Consider the following 19,034-nt stretch of genomic DNA (forward strand, 5'->3'; position numbering starts at 1 on the left):
TCATAATATGCATCCATGCTAGGCCTCTACCGATACATCTGTAGATCAAGTATGTTAGCCGTAACGCTTCAAGCCCTTCAAGCCACAGTCATGGGAACATGTGAGCTCTTACCCTCTTTGACCAGCCGAGAATGGGATAAAAGCTCTGTACATCCTGTCCTTCTTTTCAGAAGGCACGTCGAGCCAGCGCTCGGGCCTGAATTCATCCGGATCTTCGAACACTCCCTCATGACGGTGTATGGTATACGGCTGAGCTGAGATGACGGTCTGTTTGTGGCACGTTAGCGTCGATAAGGTTCAAATGCTTTGGAACCTATCAGGCATTATGGAGGAATCTCGCTTACGCCTGGAGGATAAGAGACGCCTTCGAATTCAAAACCCGACTTCGGCACCACTCGTGGCATTGGTGCAGGTGCAGGAGGATAGATACGAAGAGTCTCGCGGATCACAGCATCTAGATAAGGGAGGTTGGCTAAATCAGTATTCGAGTAATTCTTGCTGAGCCTGCTCAGCTCTTGTCGTAGACGCTGATCGACATCTGGACGTTTGATCAACATCCAGATGATATATGTCAGAGTGATAGAAGTTGCTTCGGACCCAGCAACTCTAGTGACGGGACAGTCAGTATAGGCACCAATACTACTGGGCTCTGGAGTATTGACTAACATGAAACCGTGGCCAGCAAGTGCAATAGACCAAGCTGAGTAGCCGTCTTTCGGCTCCCCAGTCGCCGGGTCCAAATACCCTGACATCAACGATCCCTGCTTCTTTGACATATCCTGCTTGAGATAATCTTCTACTCGCTCCTGGGAATAAGAAAAGACTCGCTGAAGTCCATAATACGCGTTTTTCAGTTTCTTAAAAGGCAGATATGGTATCAAGGGTATAATTGGCGCAAACGTGTTTTGCTGGATGTCTTAGCAAATCATGCAGATGGGATGTGTATTCCTGGAATACTCACAAGTCCTATAACCATAAAGGCATTGTTGAAGTCAATCACGTATTGGTGCTCTTTGCCAGATGTTACTTGGCCAAAGCTCTTGTTAAGGGCTAGATCTCCGATGACGTCCAACATGAAAAACTTGCTGTGTGACGCGTCAGAATCATGTAGCTTGGGAAGCAAGAGATTAGCTATCTTACAAGAGTCCAAATAGATCGACCTTCTCTCTTTGCTTAGCGACCTCCATCAAGATATCAAGTTGCTCGTCAAACCTTGCTTCATAGTGCTTTAGGCTACCCGGTGAAAACAGGGGCTGCAGATCGCGACGTTCCGCCATCGCTTGTTTATGATTGATGTAGTTGAATAGACCGGCATAATTTGGCCCAATGCCCGGCTGGATAGTCGCATAGAAGTCCGTTTTCAGAAAGCTGCTGCACCTTGTGACGAACACGTGGTGGAAAGCTTCAGGTGAAGCTACAGACACCTGATTTGGTCCAATGCGCACAACGTTGCCGTACTTCTCGTGCATTTCATGAATAGCGCGAAATCGGTCATCTCAATGCAGATGTTAGAACAGCTTGGAAATCTGCGAGTTACTCACTTGTTAATGAATGGTAGATCTCCCATGCCTTGCTGGAGGCGGCGAGCCGAGGGCCAGGGAATTTGCACAGGGGACTGAGATATAGACGATAAGTAACTCGGCAGAGGAATTCGATCAATTTAAAAAGCACGATAGCCAGAGCCAAAGTTGCAAAGACTCTAAGCCACTTGTACAAATGATGGGTGTAGGCGTGTAAGTCAAGGCTTGAAATAGTAGAATAATTCATTGTTGATGATGTTCTGAGAGAACTTCTGGAAGGCGGATATAGCAGACTTGAATTGTTTTGAGACGTCAACTCTTAAATGACATTGGCATTATTTATTAGTGCTCTGCAAAAGTGGCCATAGTCATCTTGATCATTCACTCACTCCCCACTATGCTCCGGGAGCTAGATAGCAATTTGGTGTATCCCCCTCACTTCCGTGCCGGTCCGGAAGTGAGGGGAGGTGGACACCCCCACAAAGATCGGATAGGTGGGGGCTCTGTAAGTGGCCGGACATGGCGGATGTCCATGTTGTATATCATGGTGCTCACATTACGGATTGGGGTATTTAGCGGAAGACTGAAGGCTCTATGCTAGGAACTCACAATCGCACCAAGACCAGGTACTCAGTACAGACATATATACACATCAGGGCCTTAGTCAAAGGACTTGTAAGTCAGACCATGGACAATCAAATCGAGAACGAGAAGCCTGCTCCACTCAAGATTGTTATCTGTTGAGGAGGGATCGCTGGTTTCGCAGCAGCACTGCTCTTGCGTGAAGAGCACGACGTTCTGGTTCTTGAATCTTCATCATCCAACGAGGAGCTGGGTGCCGCCATTACCCTCTCCATCAATGCGACCAGGGTCATGAGAAGAAGCTTCGCACGCGCAGGTTTCGATAAGTATCTCGCCCATTATGTTGAGGCTGAAAAGGTTGGAACAGAATCTAGCCCCTTTCACTGTTTTACCGTTCAATCTGCTAACACCTCAAAGTTCCAGGAACTCCATTGGAAGGACCTCTCAGTCCTCCTGGAATGGCCAATCAGTGTAGTCACCGAGAAGTACGGCGAGCCATGGTGGTATTTCTCTCGCAAAGACGTCCACGCCGAACTCAAACGCGCTGCTCTCTCCGAAGACGGCTTAGGCACGACACCTCGCTTGATGATAGGCGCCCACGTCGAAAGAGTCGACTCGAAAACGGGTTCAGTCTTCCTTAAGTCCGGACAGTCCTATAAGGCTGACTTGATCATCGGTGCGGATGGGATTCGGTCTGCCAGTGGCAACTCAGTGTTTGGCAAGCTCGAGACAACACCTGAAGGCCTGTCTGCATATCGCTGCATGATCCGCACAGAGGAGCTGAGGAAGAACCCGCAGACACAGGTTCTGACTGAAAGTGCAAAGGTGCTAATGGTGATTGGCCCCGATAGAAGAATCGTGGTGTATCCTTGCTCGAGTTGGGATTGGATGAACTTTGTGTGCATTTACCCAGACACTAGCGACCGACGGCTCCAGTGGCGTAGTGAAGTCGAGGTGCAAGACATGGTAGAAAAGTTCAAGGACTTTCACCCTTCCATAGTCGCTGCCCTGTCGATGGCTTCCAGTGCGGGAGTCTGGCAGCTGCGGCAGCGCGTGCCGTTACCGACATTGGTCAAGGATTGTTACGCCCTAGTAGGAGATGCAGCACATGCAATGGGTCCACGTATGTCTGCTCTATTCCCTATAATCTCATGCCCCTATATGAGCAGCAACTAATATTCATTTCACAGATCAAGGCCAAGGTGCCTGTCAAGTCATCGAGGACGCAGAGGCTCTTAGAATAATCTTGAGCGGTGCCTCGAGTGAGGATGTTGCATCTCGGCTCAAAATATACGACGAGTTGCGCCTCCCGCGCATCACCAAGGTCATGGAAAACACAAAGAAAATGGCTCCGAGGGCCACCGATTCGAAGGAGTTTGAGTTTAAGAGTGCGCAGACATACAGCGACTACCACTGGGGCTATAAAGTGGCTGAAGAAGCGATGGGCCTGATGCATGCACATGGGCTAGCATTGAACATTGTCAACGACGCAACTGGAGAGATCGGATTTGAATGATGTGGTTTATAGTGAGATTGCTATAGCAGATATTCAACATGGACTGATACATTTGATCAATATTTTTCTCATTCACCGTTACTCGTCAACACTTTATCCGCCATGAGCAGGGTCTCGCTCCGACTTATTGCCATCATTGATCTCCATAATCTGACATTTCCGCTTTGCCCTCGCCCCCGGGCTCCCGAAGCGCTGCGACTTTCCGTGTGGGCAGTTAGATTGCCGGCCAAGGTGGAGGTGCCCATCGGCTCCACTAGTGGACTACCCCGTAGTAGAACTGCGTGAACTACTCCCGGCGCTGTATTAACTAGGCGACGAGCCCAGGTCCTCCATCAGGCTAATCAGGTTGCCCACTAACAGCGGCGGGGCGTGGTCTGTAGAGAGTAGGTTACCACGTAGAGTATCGGCCGATAACCGCATGATTAATGCAGCATCTGCGAGTGTACAGAAAGTCTCTGCTACTCCTAGCTGCTCACTATGGCTGAGGCCCGGCGTTCCATACCCCAGGGTCCAGAATGCGCGGATATCGTCATTTTCCTCTCCGTCTAGGATGACCGGAATTATGGAACAGCAATCGGTTGGGCCGTTGTGATCAAAGATCGCAATCTCAGCCCGCGTTGGACTTCTGTTACCAAGTATGCTGTAAGTCCAAAGCGCAAGAGCAGCATGATACGTCGCCACGGCATAAAAGTTCTACAGGGTCGTATGCGGAAACTCGCGAGCCCTTCCGAGGACTTGGCCCGCGTGCCATATTGCAACTCGAGCAGCCGATGATTGCCTCCACTCACCTACAATGGGCTCTACTCTCCTCGCCTCGCTTTCTCCTTCTCTACCAGAAAAGCGTTGTATATGGGCCATAGGAGCATGAAGGACCATCATGACGTATTCTAACAACAGTCGAATCTCATGGTGTGCGACATGCCTCTTACAGTACATACGGATAGCGATCAGATCTTGGTACAGGTCGCGTTGTCGGCTCATACACCATGAATCCATTCGGCGTCTTTTGGCTTCGGGGGCCGAGAAGAGGAGTGCGAATTGTTGCTGGAGGTCCCATACCTGATTGGCAATCGCGTAAATAGTGGCAAAGCAACAGAGGTGTAGATCAGTCCGTCCACGGCATGTTTCGAGGACTGTGACATCGGCCAGAATCTCGGTCAGTAGCAGCCGTCGCGATCCACTATTACAAAACAAGAACTCTCGTCTCCATTCTTCGGGACTCTCTGCAAACCATACGTTGGGCGGGTATGGAACTGCCATGTTTAACTCGGCATAGCTAATCGCCGGTGCCTGGAAATAAGCCATTGATACCTGAGAGTCATGGATGAAAGCGCGGATTGCCAGACGCTTCAGTGACTCCTTCATCGCCCAGGATTTCCAGACAGCATCAAGCTCCTCAGCCCCATGTTCAAGATGTCTAGCCAAGTCTGGCTGAGGTGGCGAGGAGAAGGCCCCAGCCTGGAACAGCATAGTATATCCCGGCTGCATAAAGCTGCACGCAATCTCAGTTTTCCGCCTAAGCCCGCTCCAGGCTCCGACTTCCAGGGCCCTCAAGTATGCCTGGAGGGCCTGCAGATCTCTCGTGGTGCTATTATCACTCTCGTATAGCTGTCCCGTCGCTCTGCGAAGGATCTCGTGCATGACGAGTCTTGTCACCTGGATCCGACGCTCAGGAACGATAACTGCACTAGCGGCGATGATTCCAAGGAGTAATTCCGGCCGCGCGTGATAACACGAGAATGTGCCTGCGTGGATGCTCGGTGCTAGAGATGCGCTCTCCTGGATGAAGAAGAATCGCACAAGGTTGTTTAGTAACTCGGCGGGTGGAAACGAGTGTATGGAGAAGTGAGATATCTTCATCGCAGTCACCAATACCAACAGGCGATCCCTGCATGCATCGTCCAGAGTGCTACCGATCATTCGTCCTGTCGAGGATTTCATCAACAGAGTAGTTCTCTCTCTCCTGCTGCCTGGGCCTAGGTTGATGACGTCCTGGCCATGGAAGGAATGCTGAAACCTAGAAGGTTGCCATGATGTCCAGGCACATAGCTGGTAAGCTTCTGACCGGCTCCTAAATGAAGGACCATGGGAGCCATTGTTAGTTAGCGTGGTACCTTCATTCTCGCCGGTTTTATTATGGGCAGCTACTGTGGCCTCAGAACTGGCCATGTCACCGGGTGTGCCCATAGTAAGATCCAAAAGTCCAGAATCGAACCATGAAAAGTCCATGTCCTCAAAAATTGATGAGACTGGGCATATATATCCAACATCAGCGCAGTGTGACTCGATACCTGTATCGTTGACAGTCCCATCCCGGTCTTCATGTCCCGTCATTACTTGTTGATCCAAAGTTCTAGACTCTTGACTGGCTTCCGATGAACTGCTCTGTATCTCTTGAGACTTCGGAATGACGAAGGTCAAGCCAAAACTAGGATCCGAACATCCTATACCCTTTGCTTGACACCGCGAACAAGGCTTCAAGTCACTGCATTTCGCTTTCGCTCGTACACAAGCCATGCAGGCCTGTGAAGCACGATCAAGTCGTCTCGGGCCGTAGGGTCTATCCAGGGCTCGAGCATGAGCCGACTCATGCCGTTGAAGTAAATCAGTCCGATTAAAACCCTTCGGGCAGAGGCGACAGCGAAATTGTCGGTGATTTTGGTGAGATTGGACATGGCGCCGAAGGTGGTCCGGTCTTTCATAAGATTTGCTGCATACAAGGCAGACGTGCTTATCGCTCTGGTGGGCCATTTAACCTGCTGACTATGGACAGAGAATTTAACCAAGAGCAAAATTAGGATCGAGAGGAGAGGATCTTTTTGAGTTTCATGGCCCCCCTGATTGGACTACGGGAACAGGAATCGAGCGTGGGGGATGTGGACTCCCGAAGTGCGGGGGAAAAAACCAAGAACTAAGTTCCCTGTGATGATTTAAGCTCCCAGCCACAAGTCTCATCCGCGAATAGCATATCTAACTTACGAGTGTTTTCTGTGTACACTGAGTAAGATTCCATGGAATATTATGTGATGAGAGTTTAGCAGAGGTATTAGCCTCAACGCACAAAGACAAGGGACACAAATAAATACGTCTGGAGCATGAAAAATACTTTGAATTTGAACCATCGTACTCGGCCATCTATTCTTCCGACTGGCTCGTAAACAACTGACCTAAAAAACAGATTTTACAGATGAGACCTATCATCAAGACATTACAAGCAGAGTTTATGTAGATCGCCAAAGGCAAACAGGGATTTATTTCTATTAAACTGCTGTACTACCAGAAACGAGCTGTCTCTCGCGACGCATTGGATGATCTTCGTAGGGTACCGCAAAGCCAGGATCAAACTCATCATAGATAATGCCGGTGCCCCATGTAAAGTGAGCCACTTCCCACCTCTCGCTAGCGATAAAGGGCATTGGGCCATCGCCATAGATGTATTCGTGAACCTCCTTGTCAAGGCATACGTAGCGCCCTTCGGAGCGTACATTGAGCATCATGGAAATGCTGACCTTTTTCATTGACAGGTCGATGCCTCCAGCCTAATTTGTCGCGAACTTCAGCCAACATGGTAGCGTGGGTTCCGTGACCCCTAACCAAGGCGAGAAAGCTGAGTTCGACAGATCTTAGTGTTGACGGGAGGTTGCCGAGAAAAGAAATGAGATCATCCTGTTTGACTGACAACCCGCAAAGCCCAAAGTGTCTTAGTTTTCCAGCTGAGAAAATGTCGACAGGAAAGATATCATAGAGCGATATGAAGTCTTGCATATCGCAACACCAAGAACCTAATTCATCATTGATCTGCAAGGTAACTTCCTCCAAGTCGGTTGCTTTTGCTAGAAGATTGGATATCCTGCCGTTCCTATAGATACCCAAATCTTCGGAACCGGGAAAATTCATCGCGCGGTACCCATTTGTTAGCGAGAGAACAAGGCGTTTGAATCCTGGCCGTGCCACAATCCTGCACAGACTATTATACTCTGCATTTGGCTTGTCGAAGAGAGTGTAGTCAATCCCAGTGGGGAGCTTGTGGCCATCCACCACAAGCTCAGAGATTTGAACCTTGTCTGCATAATCGTCTAGAGCCTTTGAAACCATGCAGAGTCCGCGCCACTGTTTCCTCTCTTCGTCATTTTCCCATCCTTCAGGGCAATCCTCAGGACATCCTCGGAGAATGCCGTCACGTGGCCAGGCGCGAGGAATGGGGTATACAAATCCAGATGGAAATGCTCGGATCATTGGTGTCTCATAGAGTGGCATAAAAAGAAATCCATGTGCCGCCGGTGTTATGGTGACCTTGGTGAGCTGTGTGAAACGTTGAATGGCATACCGAAAAGCCTCCTCATCTGCGTTCGATGACAACAGCTCACTTTGCTGATGTAGGAGATCTGTATAATACGCCAGTGAGTCTCGAGTGGGCATCAGGTTATCATGCTGATTCTGCACTTCGTTCAGGCTGCCAATGTGCGCTTCATTGTCGCTCTGGTACCAATCCCTGTACTTCAATCTGCCCTCGGTGAGAAAGATGCTGTCTTTGCAAAGACGAACAAAAGACCTCGAGATCTGTTCCTTGTCCTCATTCTCAGGACAGGCATCAGAATCATCACTCTCATCCTCGTCACTGGCATCAGAGTCACTCTCATCCTCGCTATAGCCACAAGAGCCATAGTCGTCTGTAATGGGAATTTTTCTCAACAAGGTATCATCCCATATAATCTCTTTCACGCGATGACGGAAAATGTCATGGTTGGCGACTGCGAGAAAGACATCGACATCCCGTGGATTGGCAGAGATAAAAATGCGGTCAAATCGCAGATACGACTTGTCTCTCAAGGCTCGACAAGTAAGACGTAAGCTCTTGACGTCGAGATTGCAAAGTAGGGAGCAAATAGAGCCAAGCAGTTCATTTGGAAGTCCTTGAAGTGCAGCCGAGGGACTTGCAACTTCGGCCAAGCTCATGGTTGCAATTGAAAATAAGCCAGCATGCAAAGAATGTATTCCCAGAACCCAAGTAGGATAGATAAGAATTTACAGAGGGGCGTGTTTGTTTGTCCAGTGAGGTGTTGTCACGATGTCACAAAACCCTCCGTGGTAGAAAAAGTCAATGGAACCTGCGTTGGGGGGTCCTTCATGCTTTCTTTATACATGACGCTGACTAATTTTGAGGCTGCCAGTCGCTGTTCAAACTTTTGGCTGAGAGTTTATATTTCCACATCCAACTCAGCGAGGCTGTAAGGGGCTGTGCTTAATGGGCAGTGACACAAGGTTTCAGCCACAAGTATAAACTGCAAATAAGCTGTGAGCCAGAGCTCAAGTGAAGAGCTGCTGGGCTAAGGTTCAAAGTTCAAAAGAGACTTCGGCTCCACCACACAAAGGCAAAGAATGAATGTCAACGTACGTATGGCCTCCTGTCTCAAGGTTGAGGTTTAAATGAGGACTTATCAACACATACAGGCTAGATACTCATTGAACCCAAGCTCAAGCTTTTGTCGGGAAAAGCTAAATATCCTGATGGCAGCCTCCAACAAGCATAAATAAGAGCCTGCATGGGCCGATACCGAGCCAGCCGGAATCTCACTGTTTCCGACCAAGCATTATGACTCACTCCATGAAGATGATCATGTCACTCTTGACTTGTGTATTAATTATTCCCCCCCTTTTCACACCAGCCTTTGCCACTGGCATAGGCGCTACAACGCGGGAACAGTCAGTTCCCGTCAATCTCAAGACGCTCTTCCCTGAGAGGCACATTCCCTCAGATACTTCCGATCTGCACTATGGCCTCATTACCGTTGGAGCCGACTCCAAGTCTGGCGCGTTAGACCCAGTCAGTTCGGGATCCGGCATTCTTCTCGCTGTTGGGGAGTCTCATGGATTGGTCCAACTCCAGAAAAGATATGGCCAACCAGATCCTTTTGTCTTCATTGACTGCCCCGCTGGTGTACTCGACCAACCCGTCAACCAAACCCAGAAAGCTAGAGTCGTCTGTACAAGTCAGGATGTCGATGGTTGCTTTAGGGTGAGAGAGCGTGGAGTTGAAGGCACTCTGGTAGAGATGCCAGAGGAGTGTGCACCAAATTCGTTTGCTCGAGCAATTTCCCTGGAGCTTGCTGAAGACCAGACTGTGCCAGACCACCTGGCCAAGCGATACACCCCCACGTCACCGATCTACGAGTTCTCCTTTGACTTCAACAAGCACGAGCGGCGAGCTGACGCGAAAGTAGCCATACGAATGGATATGACGAACGTTAAAGGACACTGGGACGGTCTTGTCGACTATCTCGGTGTCAAGAAGCGTGACCTCGAGCGCAGATATGTTTCGCGTATCAACACTGACTGGAAGAAGACGTTACAGAAAGGAGACAGGTTCCACTACCATTCTGGTGAGAACTCGCTAAAAGTCAAGAAGGATTTAAGTACACCGGTCTTTAGGCAAGCTGCCGGGAACTCCTCCTTAGCGGATAAGCACCATGGTGAAGGCATCGCAGCTTTCGTCGAGGGTAAGGTCGATGCCAACATGTACTATGCTGTTACAGTCATTGTAAGTATTGCGCTTGTCCTACCTATTCCCATTTCGATCTCGTTGACAGGGTGCTGTAGGCAACCTCAGCAAGAGGCACTTCGAACGTTGACATCAAAGAAGCGAGTGGCTACATCCAAGTCACTGGCCAGACGGATTTGACCTTTGGAATTAACGGATCGGGTCATCTCAATATCAGCATGGCCGGAAAGGACAACCCTGCCAAGGGCGAGGAACACTGGGAAGCTTTCCAAAGACACACAATTAACGCCGGGGCTTTCTGGGGTTACATGAGCCTCACTCCCTTCACCATTCGGCAAACATGGTTGGCGACGTCTCACATTGATAAGCCTCCATCCACCGTACTTGGTCACATGGCGCCGGCGATCTTGAACGGACGCCTGACTACAGGAGTCAAGACTGACTTGGGCGAATTTCCAGCCATGTTTCCTCACGTTCTATCTCCAGACGAGATGCACAGTCTGAGAAGGCACCACAAGGAAACCGAGATGGAGACTTTATTAAAGGATACCATTATTTACGGAGATGGAGGCGAGAAAGGCAGCAGCATCCAAATCGGGCATAATCTCACTTTTGGGCTCAGCGTGGGCTTTGGCATATACCCCGATATACGGGGCCCGCAACCAAATTACAAGTCTAACTCTACATTTGTGGGTTCCCCGTAGTCTATTTCCCCTCTATGGTATCTGTATACTAAGTTACAACTACAGTTGCTTGTTACCAGCGAGACATGTGCCAATTGGGATATCCCACCAGCCGAGAATGGCCAAGTCTGCCCCCGTGCGACAGCTTCGTAAGTAGACTTCGCTCCTGATACCGTGCATAGCATAAACTAACAGGTGTTAGGAGTCTACTTAGACAAGGAGTCATCGGCAGGTAAGTGCAGTCTGATACTGTAAGTGAGATTCCAGAACTATGCTAATGGATTAATAAGGAGCTTTTTTGGCTGGGAAAAAGGCAATGGGCTGGCTCTACTTTTTGTTGACAAAGTAAGTCGCAATTGGTGGACATGAGCTCTTTTTCTGACTGGCATATCTAGGAAGCTCCCTATCACGAACTTTGCTACTCAAGTTAAAATCCAACAGGGGGGTTTGTTTTTTTAAGGTAGCGTGAGGAAACATTGGTCTCATCTCAATGTAAAAGAGACTTAGGAGAGATCTTACCACTTTATAATAATTCATATAAGGATTAGGTAAATCTAAGGCTCCCCGGACTGATTTTCTTAGATATGGGTTAGAATGTTAATAGACTATCTGTTGTGACTGCTGCCAAAGGCGGTACCTCTAGGAGACATAGCGAAAGGGGGAGGACAGTTTGGACAGTTATATCCTCTATGCGTATAACGAGCAGATTCGATTCTGTAGAAATATGCAAAATTCGAAAAGGTATTTTTGGCGATCTAGAGATTCTATACATCTTGGATCTATCGATATTATGGATGGAAAGTCGTCCAGAAGGATCTCGGAGCTCGTTTGTGTCACGGTTTCTGGACTTTGACGTGGCCATGGCCAGGATACTTGAGTCTGCGGAGAACATAATATCCCACATACAGCCACAGGCCTAACTCCGGTGGGTATGATCTGTGCCGGTATGAGGTATATGCAATAGTTTGTACTGTACTGCTGCCAGGTACCGGATGTTCGGTAAGATGATAAGGCCCCGTCCATTCTGTCTTTGTCTATGGGAAAGAACAGGATAGTTTCATCTCGCTAACTTCTCACCATCGGAACAACTGATCAACGTCTGTATTGCTTCCGGCGAGAATGAGAATGCGCCTTTAGAATATTGGTGACTTCTTCAGTACCGATTATTTGGGTTGTGCCCTTATCTGCGTCACTCGTTGATGCTGTTATGGACACGTTCAAAGAGGGCAATAGCGATGAGTGATGAAGTAACGGACGACAACACAGCCACAGGCTCTACTTCTCTATTTCTCACGCGCACAATCTGACAATATGCTTCCGCTAGAGTGAAGACGGGAAGCTTATCTTTCCTTGCGGCCGACACGGTCGCTTCCCATGCTGCTACTACTTCGTCCGTAATTTCATCTCGATGTCATCGACTAACAACCACCTCTTCTTATCAAACATCTACATCTTTCTATTGATAGCTTCTCGATCCATTGGCTGAATCTATCGGATTTTCTAGTCCCTCTCTTTGGCGGCCCTGACTTTAACCGCAGGAATTCTACTTTGCAAGAAAGTTCCCGTGATTTTGAAGCTCGGTGGACCCCACTCGGTTCCTACACCGTGGCTCAACCCTGGTTCTATATTCAACATCAGGGGCAAAGGTTGTGACGTTGTGAAGGAAAGGTTTAGATCTATATCGGTACCACGATGACTGACCAATGGCTACAGCATAAGTCTAATATGATATGAACCTAAATGATGACTCCTTGGCCGGCCTTGGAGTCTAGTTGCAACGACAGGCGGCGATACCTGGACGAAAGCAACCAAGGCCCTGGCATGTTAAGACCCACATGAAAATTGCAGCGAAAGGTTCCAGACCATCTTAGATGATGTAAAAGAAATTGGAATTATCCAAGTTCTACATTCGTGTTCCTCCAGAGGATGAAATGCATCAACATAGATGAATTAGTAGTTGTAATGCCACATTCTGCTTGTTGAACAGATATTCGACCTTCTGGGCCATTAACATTTTTCTTAGTGGCATAATCAGGATTGCTTAGTATCTTTTCAAAAGTTTGAAAAGCCTCTTGAGAAAGAGGCTTCCCCATACTGAGACCACTTATCTCGGATTTTGATAGAAAGCATCCGAGCTCACAGTAGTGCCACTGAGGTATAAGATAAGAATCCCTCTTTGTAGTAGTGACGGCGAAAACAATCATCTCTGTCCCTCCTTGTGTCATGGTAAACTTAACAATCGTGGCTCCGGCGAAGCCTCCACTCGTTTGAGTCATTCTTCGAAGCCAGTTGGGACCAGGTTCCTCGCAATATACCATAGGGCATATGACGAGTATGCTGTCATCCCGGGAAAACCGGTCTGGTGGAAAGGTTTGAATGGTACTGAAACTAGATCTGTCAGAGTGGCGGCCAAAGCCACCGAAAGATAGCAATGCACCGGTTTTACATTGCGTTTGGATGGTGAGCGATGACGTTCTCGTGCTCTCTGAGTCACCATGTTGTGCTGGGGTGAACATGTCTGTAAGTGGCGAGCCCTTGTAGCACATTCCAGGGGCTAGGGGAATGGGGACATCTGGGTAGGAGGCTCGAGTAAAGACACCAGTAAGGGCATCTTCTTGCAAAGCTATTCCAACATTGCTCCTCGATCCAACATTGTTCTTCGCTCTAAGTTCGACATTGAGAATGGCAATGTATGAGGACCAGCATTGAATCAGAGGAAGCCGAATAGAGAGACCCGAGTTAGCAATAGCGTAGGGAGATGGCTTGACAGGGTGTCTATGACGTTGATAGGGCGAGGCATCCAGGAAGCTATGTGGCCTAGGGGCAAGAAGACTGCCCTGGTTTTCGCTCATGGCCCATGACCAGCAGAAGAGTGATTGATCGTCTGATGTTTTCAGAATCTGCTCTTGAAGGCGGAAGAAGGCTCTAGGCCCTTCACCATATACGAGAGGCATATGAATACCAAATATGCCCAGCATGCAGTAGGCCATGTCTTCAACCCTGGTTGTTTCACGGCGGGACAACCAAGACATCCTTTCAGCCACCGATGCTTCATGGCATACCTGACTTCGAACTTGTGACCAGTCTTGTTGAGTGGCGATGACCGTCTTTTGATGAGGCCTAAGATATCTGATACCTATGCCTGTGGCCTCGGCAATGTCGCAAACGAGACTAGATCTGGTCCCAATTCGTGACCAGTCAGCTGCATAGAAGACCACACAGTCAGGGGCAAGGAGCTCTTGAAGTGTCCATCCCCTCTTGAACCAGCGACTCTGCCGGAACTCCTTCGCATATGACAACGGCTTGAGAGTCGGAACATCTGAAAGATAGGCGTAACAAATATCCGCCTTGGAGTACCAGGCGAACATGGAGTTGATAGCCTCTGTAAGCTCAGCTGAGCTGTTTTTATTGATGCAATTGGTATCAACCCATATGTAGGAGTAGTCGTCGATTCTGGCTTGCTCACAGGCCTCAATAATCTTGGTAAATCCTGACTTCTGGGTCACCGATGTTGGGTCTGCCCAATCCTGGAATGTAACCTCCTCTTGCCCCCAAGTATGTGAAAGAATTGCATACTTTGGAACTTTGCTTCCGTAGAACTCCTCAAAGTCTCTGGTGTGGGTGTTGATGAGTCTCATTCCGTTGTTAAAGGATAGCTAAGTGAAATTTTCAGTGTATAGAAGCGATCTGGTGCAGGGCAAGAGGAAGCGCTGGGAGGACAGGGCGTGGTGCGGGGTCAGCGTTGTTCTTTAACTTGGTGATATGACCGAGCACTGCATATCGGCTACAAGAGATAGGACGTAGTTAATATGCAATCAACACGGTGATTATGCTTAAATGACTATAAGAGCTAAAAGCACTTTACTGAATAAGATCGAGACAAAGACAAAGAATTACTTTAGCCATTTTGGAGGATCTTTGTAATCTTTAAGGAATGTTTCTGGGGTTCAACGTCTCTGCCTGCAAGCAAAAATGTAGGTATTTAATTTTAAGAACTTTCCTCAGTCTTCATCAAAAGTCTGTTCAAAGTCAAATCTGGGGAGTCTTAAAATTTGCGCCGCTCGTTCTACGTGAGACGCATTTAAGACCTCCTTATTATAGGATGCAAGTTTCTCCGCTGTCTGAAGCATGGTCTGAATATCTCTACGAGACAGCTTGAAACTCGGATAGCCATCAGGCAGTACATCTGTGACAATCTCCAGTCCGAAGTTATCCGTGATCTTGTGATTATCATTGTGGCGGAATACGTCAACGGTGTTTTCCAACAGCAATGTACAGACAACCGGGGCTCGGTTGTGGAGGGCGCTGTGATATAGACCACCTGCTCATTATTTAGTCAAATTAGGCTAACCTGTGCAGACTCGGTAAAGAATTGAACTTGCCAGTATTTGCCATCGTAAGGACAACTATACCAGAGTAGTTTTCTATTGCTTGGAGGATGATTGAGGCAATGGAGTTACCCAGTAAGGTTTGTTGTTGCCCCTGACCCAAGAAGATATCACAATCATCCAAAAGGATTACTTAAACGGATTAGCTAAAGCCAAAGTCTGACAGGGTCGAATTTGGAAATATACCGGCATCCCAAATATCCCCAAGATAGAACGCCTCTTTGATGTTAGTCTCAACTTGATTAAGCTCTATACCGACCTCATAAGGTGTCAATCGATACAACGGCCTCCTTACTACTTCGGCAAGGGCCTCCGCAGCGAATGTCTTGCCGGTCCCTCATTCGCCACGAAATAGGAATAAACTACCCCGGTCCCGGCCGGCTTCGACATCTACAGATGCCTTGTTTTCGGGAAGGAGTGCCCTCAGGATGTTCTTCTCACCCTCTGGAATGACAAGCTTATGAAATAGGTCCTCGTTCCAGACTATATCAGTCGCATATCCTATAACAAGCTTTCCTATAAAGGTGCTGTCAGCGTGGCATTGGCGTCGATCAAATTTGGAGGCACGAACGCCACTTCTTGTCGTGAAATCCGAAGCCATATGTTGTCGGCGGTAGTAGAAGGGTAAAGCTGCCAGTAGGAGGTGAGACTGACTCTGTGACTTCTAATGGTAGGTACTGTTCAACATGCTCTGTGGCCACGTTCTGAATTGTGTTTGGTCTGTGGAAACGACGGTAGGTTTCGATATCAACCATATATCGACCGTTTACCTACACAGTAGAGTAAGTATATAAGCATTATAATGATTAGGTCTAACTACCATGCGATAATCGAGAACCTGGCTTGGGGCATCGTAAAGAACTAATCTTGGTTTTCGAAGCTTCCAGAAAAACTCCCCACGCGTTCTAAGACGATGCTCAAGTTGTTGATCGAATCGAAGAGGGAAGATACCGAGCGACTTGATTGGGACCTTATCCGCATCCGCGGCATGCTTTGGCCACGGTATGGTGATAATCCTTCTGAACTTTGCAAAACGGCCATCAAATTTCCACATTTCGCACTCTAACCGTATCGGATTCGAACCAGGGAGAGGAGGATATTTTGAAACCATGGCGACATGATTCCCTTCTTCCACAGTGACTAGTATCTCTCTCGGCCCAAATAGCTTGTGAAAGTGTTTCCTGCTTACAAGCCCTTCGCGAAAAAAAAGTTTCTCGGCTTCTTGATAGTCGGGGCTAAATTCCTTGTCCAGGTACTTAAGGAGGAGATTGATGTCTTGACTTTGACGCTCTGGCAACTGCGGGACGTTGTCACGCAGCAGATGTCGAGTGTGATAGAAATGAAGGTATGGTGCCACCAAGTTATGTTCTCGTTGCCAGCCCAGTAACAATGACTCGTCCACAGTATCTTGCAGGGTATCAGCTTCCTTGACTGCTTCTATTCCGTCGTTCAAATCCTTCGATACAATTTCTATATACTCTGCTTCTGCTACAGCACCGTCAGCATCGTTCGACAGGCATAATTGAGAACTGAGATTATGTGGCGCAGAGCTGGCTGAAGCCTCCCGTAAGGCCTCAAATACTGCGTTATGGTATTCAAGACAGTTGTAAGTGCGGTGTATGATGAAAGAAATAGTGGGATTCCTTTTGGCTCGCATCTGGGAATCCTCATCCGGGATTTGACCCTTGAGGGGGCTTGCTTCGTTATCGCCGACAAACAGACGTGGAACATCAAGATATGATGAAAGAGGAGGATGCCCAGAATGGGCTGGGGTTGATCTAGGGCATTTCACGCGATGGATAACCATATACCGAGGTGTTGGAGCGCCACGCTTGGACGATATATCCTCAGTACCACGAGGGACTTTATCCATGTTATTTTCCGCCATGTTAACGTTTAAAAAAAAGCGTTGCAGTATTTGTTTTTGCAAAACCGAAAGCCAGACTTGAGACCATTGAGGGTAAAGGCACTTTGAGACAACAAATCACATTGCGCCACGTCAGGATAAAGAGGGGGATCATGGGGCCTCCTATACGGCTTATGTATCGAGTTAGAATATGCAATATCTAAATAGACATTCTCTTCATAAACATAGCCACCAGCCATTTTAATGCTATTGCAAGTAACGTGATTGTAATTAATAACCAAATGGGCAGGCAATTGACGACTATCCGCGGTAATCACTATGGTACAACATCCAATAAGCACAGCAAGGACCGGGATCTTTTATGAGATTATATACAATAGAGTAGTTAAAGACATCCGACAGCAATGCCTGCAGATAAATAACAGTAAGTAGCATCGGATACTCGGGTCTCGTTGATTGCAGTATCTGGAGAAGACGAGTGGTGTTGTGGATCTTGTAAAAGAAGTAAGGTATATTACTTTGATACCTTATTGAGAGTTGCCTTGGGCATTCTGTAATTTGAATGTAGTTGATTGCTATGATAGTTCTGTTCTGTTGATTTAATTTAGAAAGGATCATATTTTATAAGGGCACTTCTATATACGCAGGAGGCGCACTCAATAGCGAATCTGAATTATAACTAAACTAGGTGTACTTAATTAACTCTTCCCTGTTGTTTATAACTTGTGGTTATTCTAAAGAATATTTAACACTATTAGAACTTCCATATGCATTGGAATCTAATGGTTGGAATAGCAGGGGCATGTTAGCTGACACAGTCTCGCCGGAGGCCTCAGATATAAAATCTGATCGCGGCCAACTCACAGTCATCATATCTGCCCCCCAGATTGGCGCTGGTAAGTCCGTATAGAAAGCGTCGACCCATTGCTGTGCCAAGGTATTCAAAGCGTCACCACCAACACTGTGATCAATGGATTCCTTCGAACTATCATTATAGGTTTCGGCAACCTGTTCCAGTGGCGATTGCTCGTCTTGGCAAGGCGTGGGTATACCAGCATCCCTTAAAACGGCCTCCTCCTTCAGGATTTGATCTTCAAGTTGCTTCTTGTGTTGACTGGCACTATCTTCCGACATCGATTCATCTTCTAAAACCCTTGGGGAGTTTGGTGACTCGGCTTCTGTGCTTGGAAGCGTAAAGCCTAGTTTATGAACAATATCGTGAACTATGAGTTCCCCATTACTGTCTAATTCAGGTTCATCAAAGTCCCAAGTGTCTCCATTGCGCACCATGAGGTAAAGACACTGAATGGTTGCTTTGAGAGCAGAGTGCGTTTCCCGGTCCACTTCTGTATCTCTGATTCCAGGTTCAGTAACGTGGACCTTTGATGACTGCGAGATACATACCCTAGCGACAGTCGCTTAAAGCCCCGCACTGCTCTTTCAGTGGTGCAGACAAAACCATCCCGCTGGCACCGTGTACATGGTGAGAATCCACTACACTTTTGTGATATGAGTCAATGTTTTTAGGTCAGGCGAATAATACACACCTTGGTCTTTCTTACTCGACATCTGTCACAGGCTCGTACCACTTTCTTACGTGGTATGTAGGTGCCCATAAATTGCCTGTGAACCTGAATAGGTATCTTGTGCGGCACGGCACACTCAGGGGGGGTGGGAAGTCGGTTTGCCATTGTAACAGAATGGGGAGTACTTATTCGGCTATTGTGGCCTCAGTGAAAGGATAGAGTCGGGGTGTACGGTGTCTTTAACGAGGGAGTGTTTTAGTGAGATGCATATATCTCAGTAAAGGAATACTATATAGAAACAGCAGACATTAGCAGGCTTGATGTACGGGAAGTAGAGAACTTACAATATGAGCAGGACCCATATGCTTTTATGGTCGTGAGTAGCTGAGAAAATCAGTGACAACTGGTCCTTGCCAAGGATCTAGAAATAAAGTTTATAGGTTTTGAAAGATT

At 47.7% G+C, this 19,034-nt stretch overlaps 9 protein-coding genes across 9 annotated transcripts; 2 read left to right on the forward strand and 7 right to left on the reverse strand.

Moving 5' to 3' along the window:
• Positions 1-108: 108 nt before the first annotated feature.
• FVEG_04347 (hypothetical protein) lies at positions 109-1,469 on the reverse strand (the record flags this gene model as incomplete). The annotated part of the gene is made up of 5 exons (XM_018892141.1): positions 109-267; positions 345-606; positions 667-908; positions 962-1,085; positions 1,141-1,469. 5 exons carry the CDS (start codon positions 1,467-1,469, stop codon positions 109-111), a joined length of 1,116 nt encoding a protein of 371 aa, XP_018748773.1.
• A 924-nt stretch (positions 1,470-2,393) lies between these two features.
• FVEG_04348 (hypothetical protein) lies at positions 2,394-3,618 on the forward strand (the record flags this gene model as incomplete). Its single annotated transcript, XM_018892142.1, has 2 exons — positions 2,394-3,225; positions 3,293-3,618. The coding sequence occupies 2 exons, from the start codon at positions 2,394-2,396 to the stop codon at positions 3,616-3,618; spliced, it is 1,158 nt and encodes a 385-aa protein (XP_018748774.1).
• Positions 3,619-3,921: 303 nt separating this feature from the next.
• FVEG_04349 (hypothetical protein) lies at positions 3,922-5,952 on the reverse strand (the record flags this gene model as incomplete). The annotated part of the gene is made up of 2 exons (XM_018892143.1): positions 3,922-4,311; positions 4,411-5,952. The coding sequence occupies 2 exons, from the start codon at positions 5,950-5,952 to the stop codon at positions 3,922-3,924; spliced, it is 1,932 nt and encodes a 643-aa protein (XP_018748775.1).
• Positions 5,953-6,095: 143 nt separating this feature from the next.
• Positions 6,096-6,293, reverse strand: FVEG_15454 (hypothetical protein; the record flags this gene model as incomplete). Its single annotated transcript, XM_018904581.1, has 1 exon — positions 6,096-6,293. One exon carries the CDS (start codon positions 6,291-6,293, stop codon positions 6,096-6,098), a length of 198 nt encoding a protein of 65 aa, XP_018748776.1.
• A 585-nt stretch (positions 6,294-6,878) lies between these two features.
• Positions 6,879-8,574, reverse strand: FVEG_04350 (hypothetical protein; the record flags this gene model as incomplete). The annotated part of the gene is made up of 2 exons (XM_018892144.1): positions 6,879-7,090; positions 7,128-8,574. 2 exons carry the CDS (start codon positions 8,572-8,574, stop codon positions 6,879-6,881), a joined length of 1,659 nt encoding a protein of 552 aa, XP_018748777.1.
• Positions 8,575-9,211: 637 nt separating this feature from the next.
• Positions 9,212-10,953, forward strand: FVEG_04351 (hypothetical protein; the record flags this gene model as incomplete). Its single annotated transcript, XM_018892145.1, has 3 exons — positions 9,212-10,156; positions 10,216-10,806; positions 10,867-10,953. 3 exons carry the CDS (start codon positions 9,212-9,214, stop codon positions 10,951-10,953), a joined length of 1,623 nt encoding a protein of 540 aa, XP_018748778.1.
• A 2,119-nt stretch (positions 10,954-13,072) lies between these two features.
• On the reverse strand, positions 13,073-14,438 carry FVEG_04352 (hypothetical protein; the record flags this gene model as incomplete). The annotated part of the gene is made up of 2 exons (XM_018892146.1): positions 13,073-13,182; positions 13,295-14,438. 2 exons carry the CDS (start codon positions 14,436-14,438, stop codon positions 13,073-13,075), a joined length of 1,254 nt encoding a protein of 417 aa, XP_018748779.1.
• Positions 14,439-15,525: 1,087 nt separating this feature from the next.
• On the reverse strand, positions 15,526-17,076 carry FVEG_04353 (hypothetical protein; the record flags this gene model as incomplete). Its single annotated transcript, XM_018892147.1, has 3 exons — positions 15,526-15,704; positions 15,760-15,958; positions 16,009-17,076. The coding sequence occupies 3 exons, from the start codon at positions 17,074-17,076 to the stop codon at positions 15,526-15,528; spliced, it is 1,446 nt and encodes a 481-aa protein (XP_018748780.1).
• Positions 17,077-17,789: 713 nt separating this feature from the next.
• FVEG_15455 (hypothetical protein) lies at positions 17,790-18,627 on the reverse strand (the record flags this gene model as incomplete). The annotated part of the gene is made up of 4 exons (XM_018904582.1): positions 18,603-18,627; positions 18,460-18,554; positions 17,920-18,409; positions 17,790-17,834 (listed from the first exon to the last, which is right to left on the reverse strand). Exons 3-4 carry the CDS (start codon positions 18,343-18,345, stop codon positions 17,790-17,792), a joined length of 471 nt encoding a protein of 156 aa, XP_018748781.1. The 5' UTR covers positions 18,346-18,409; positions 18,460-18,554; positions 18,603-18,627.
• Between the last annotated feature and the right edge of the window lie 407 nt (positions 18,628-19,034).

This window comes from Fusarium verticillioides, chromosome 4 (assembly GCF_000149555.1).
Source record: "Fusarium verticillioides 7600 chromosome 4, whole genome shotgun sequence".
In the NCBI taxonomy this organism is placed as follows: domain Eukaryota; kingdom Fungi; phylum Ascomycota; class Sordariomycetes; order Hypocreales; family Nectriaceae; genus Fusarium; species Fusarium verticillioides.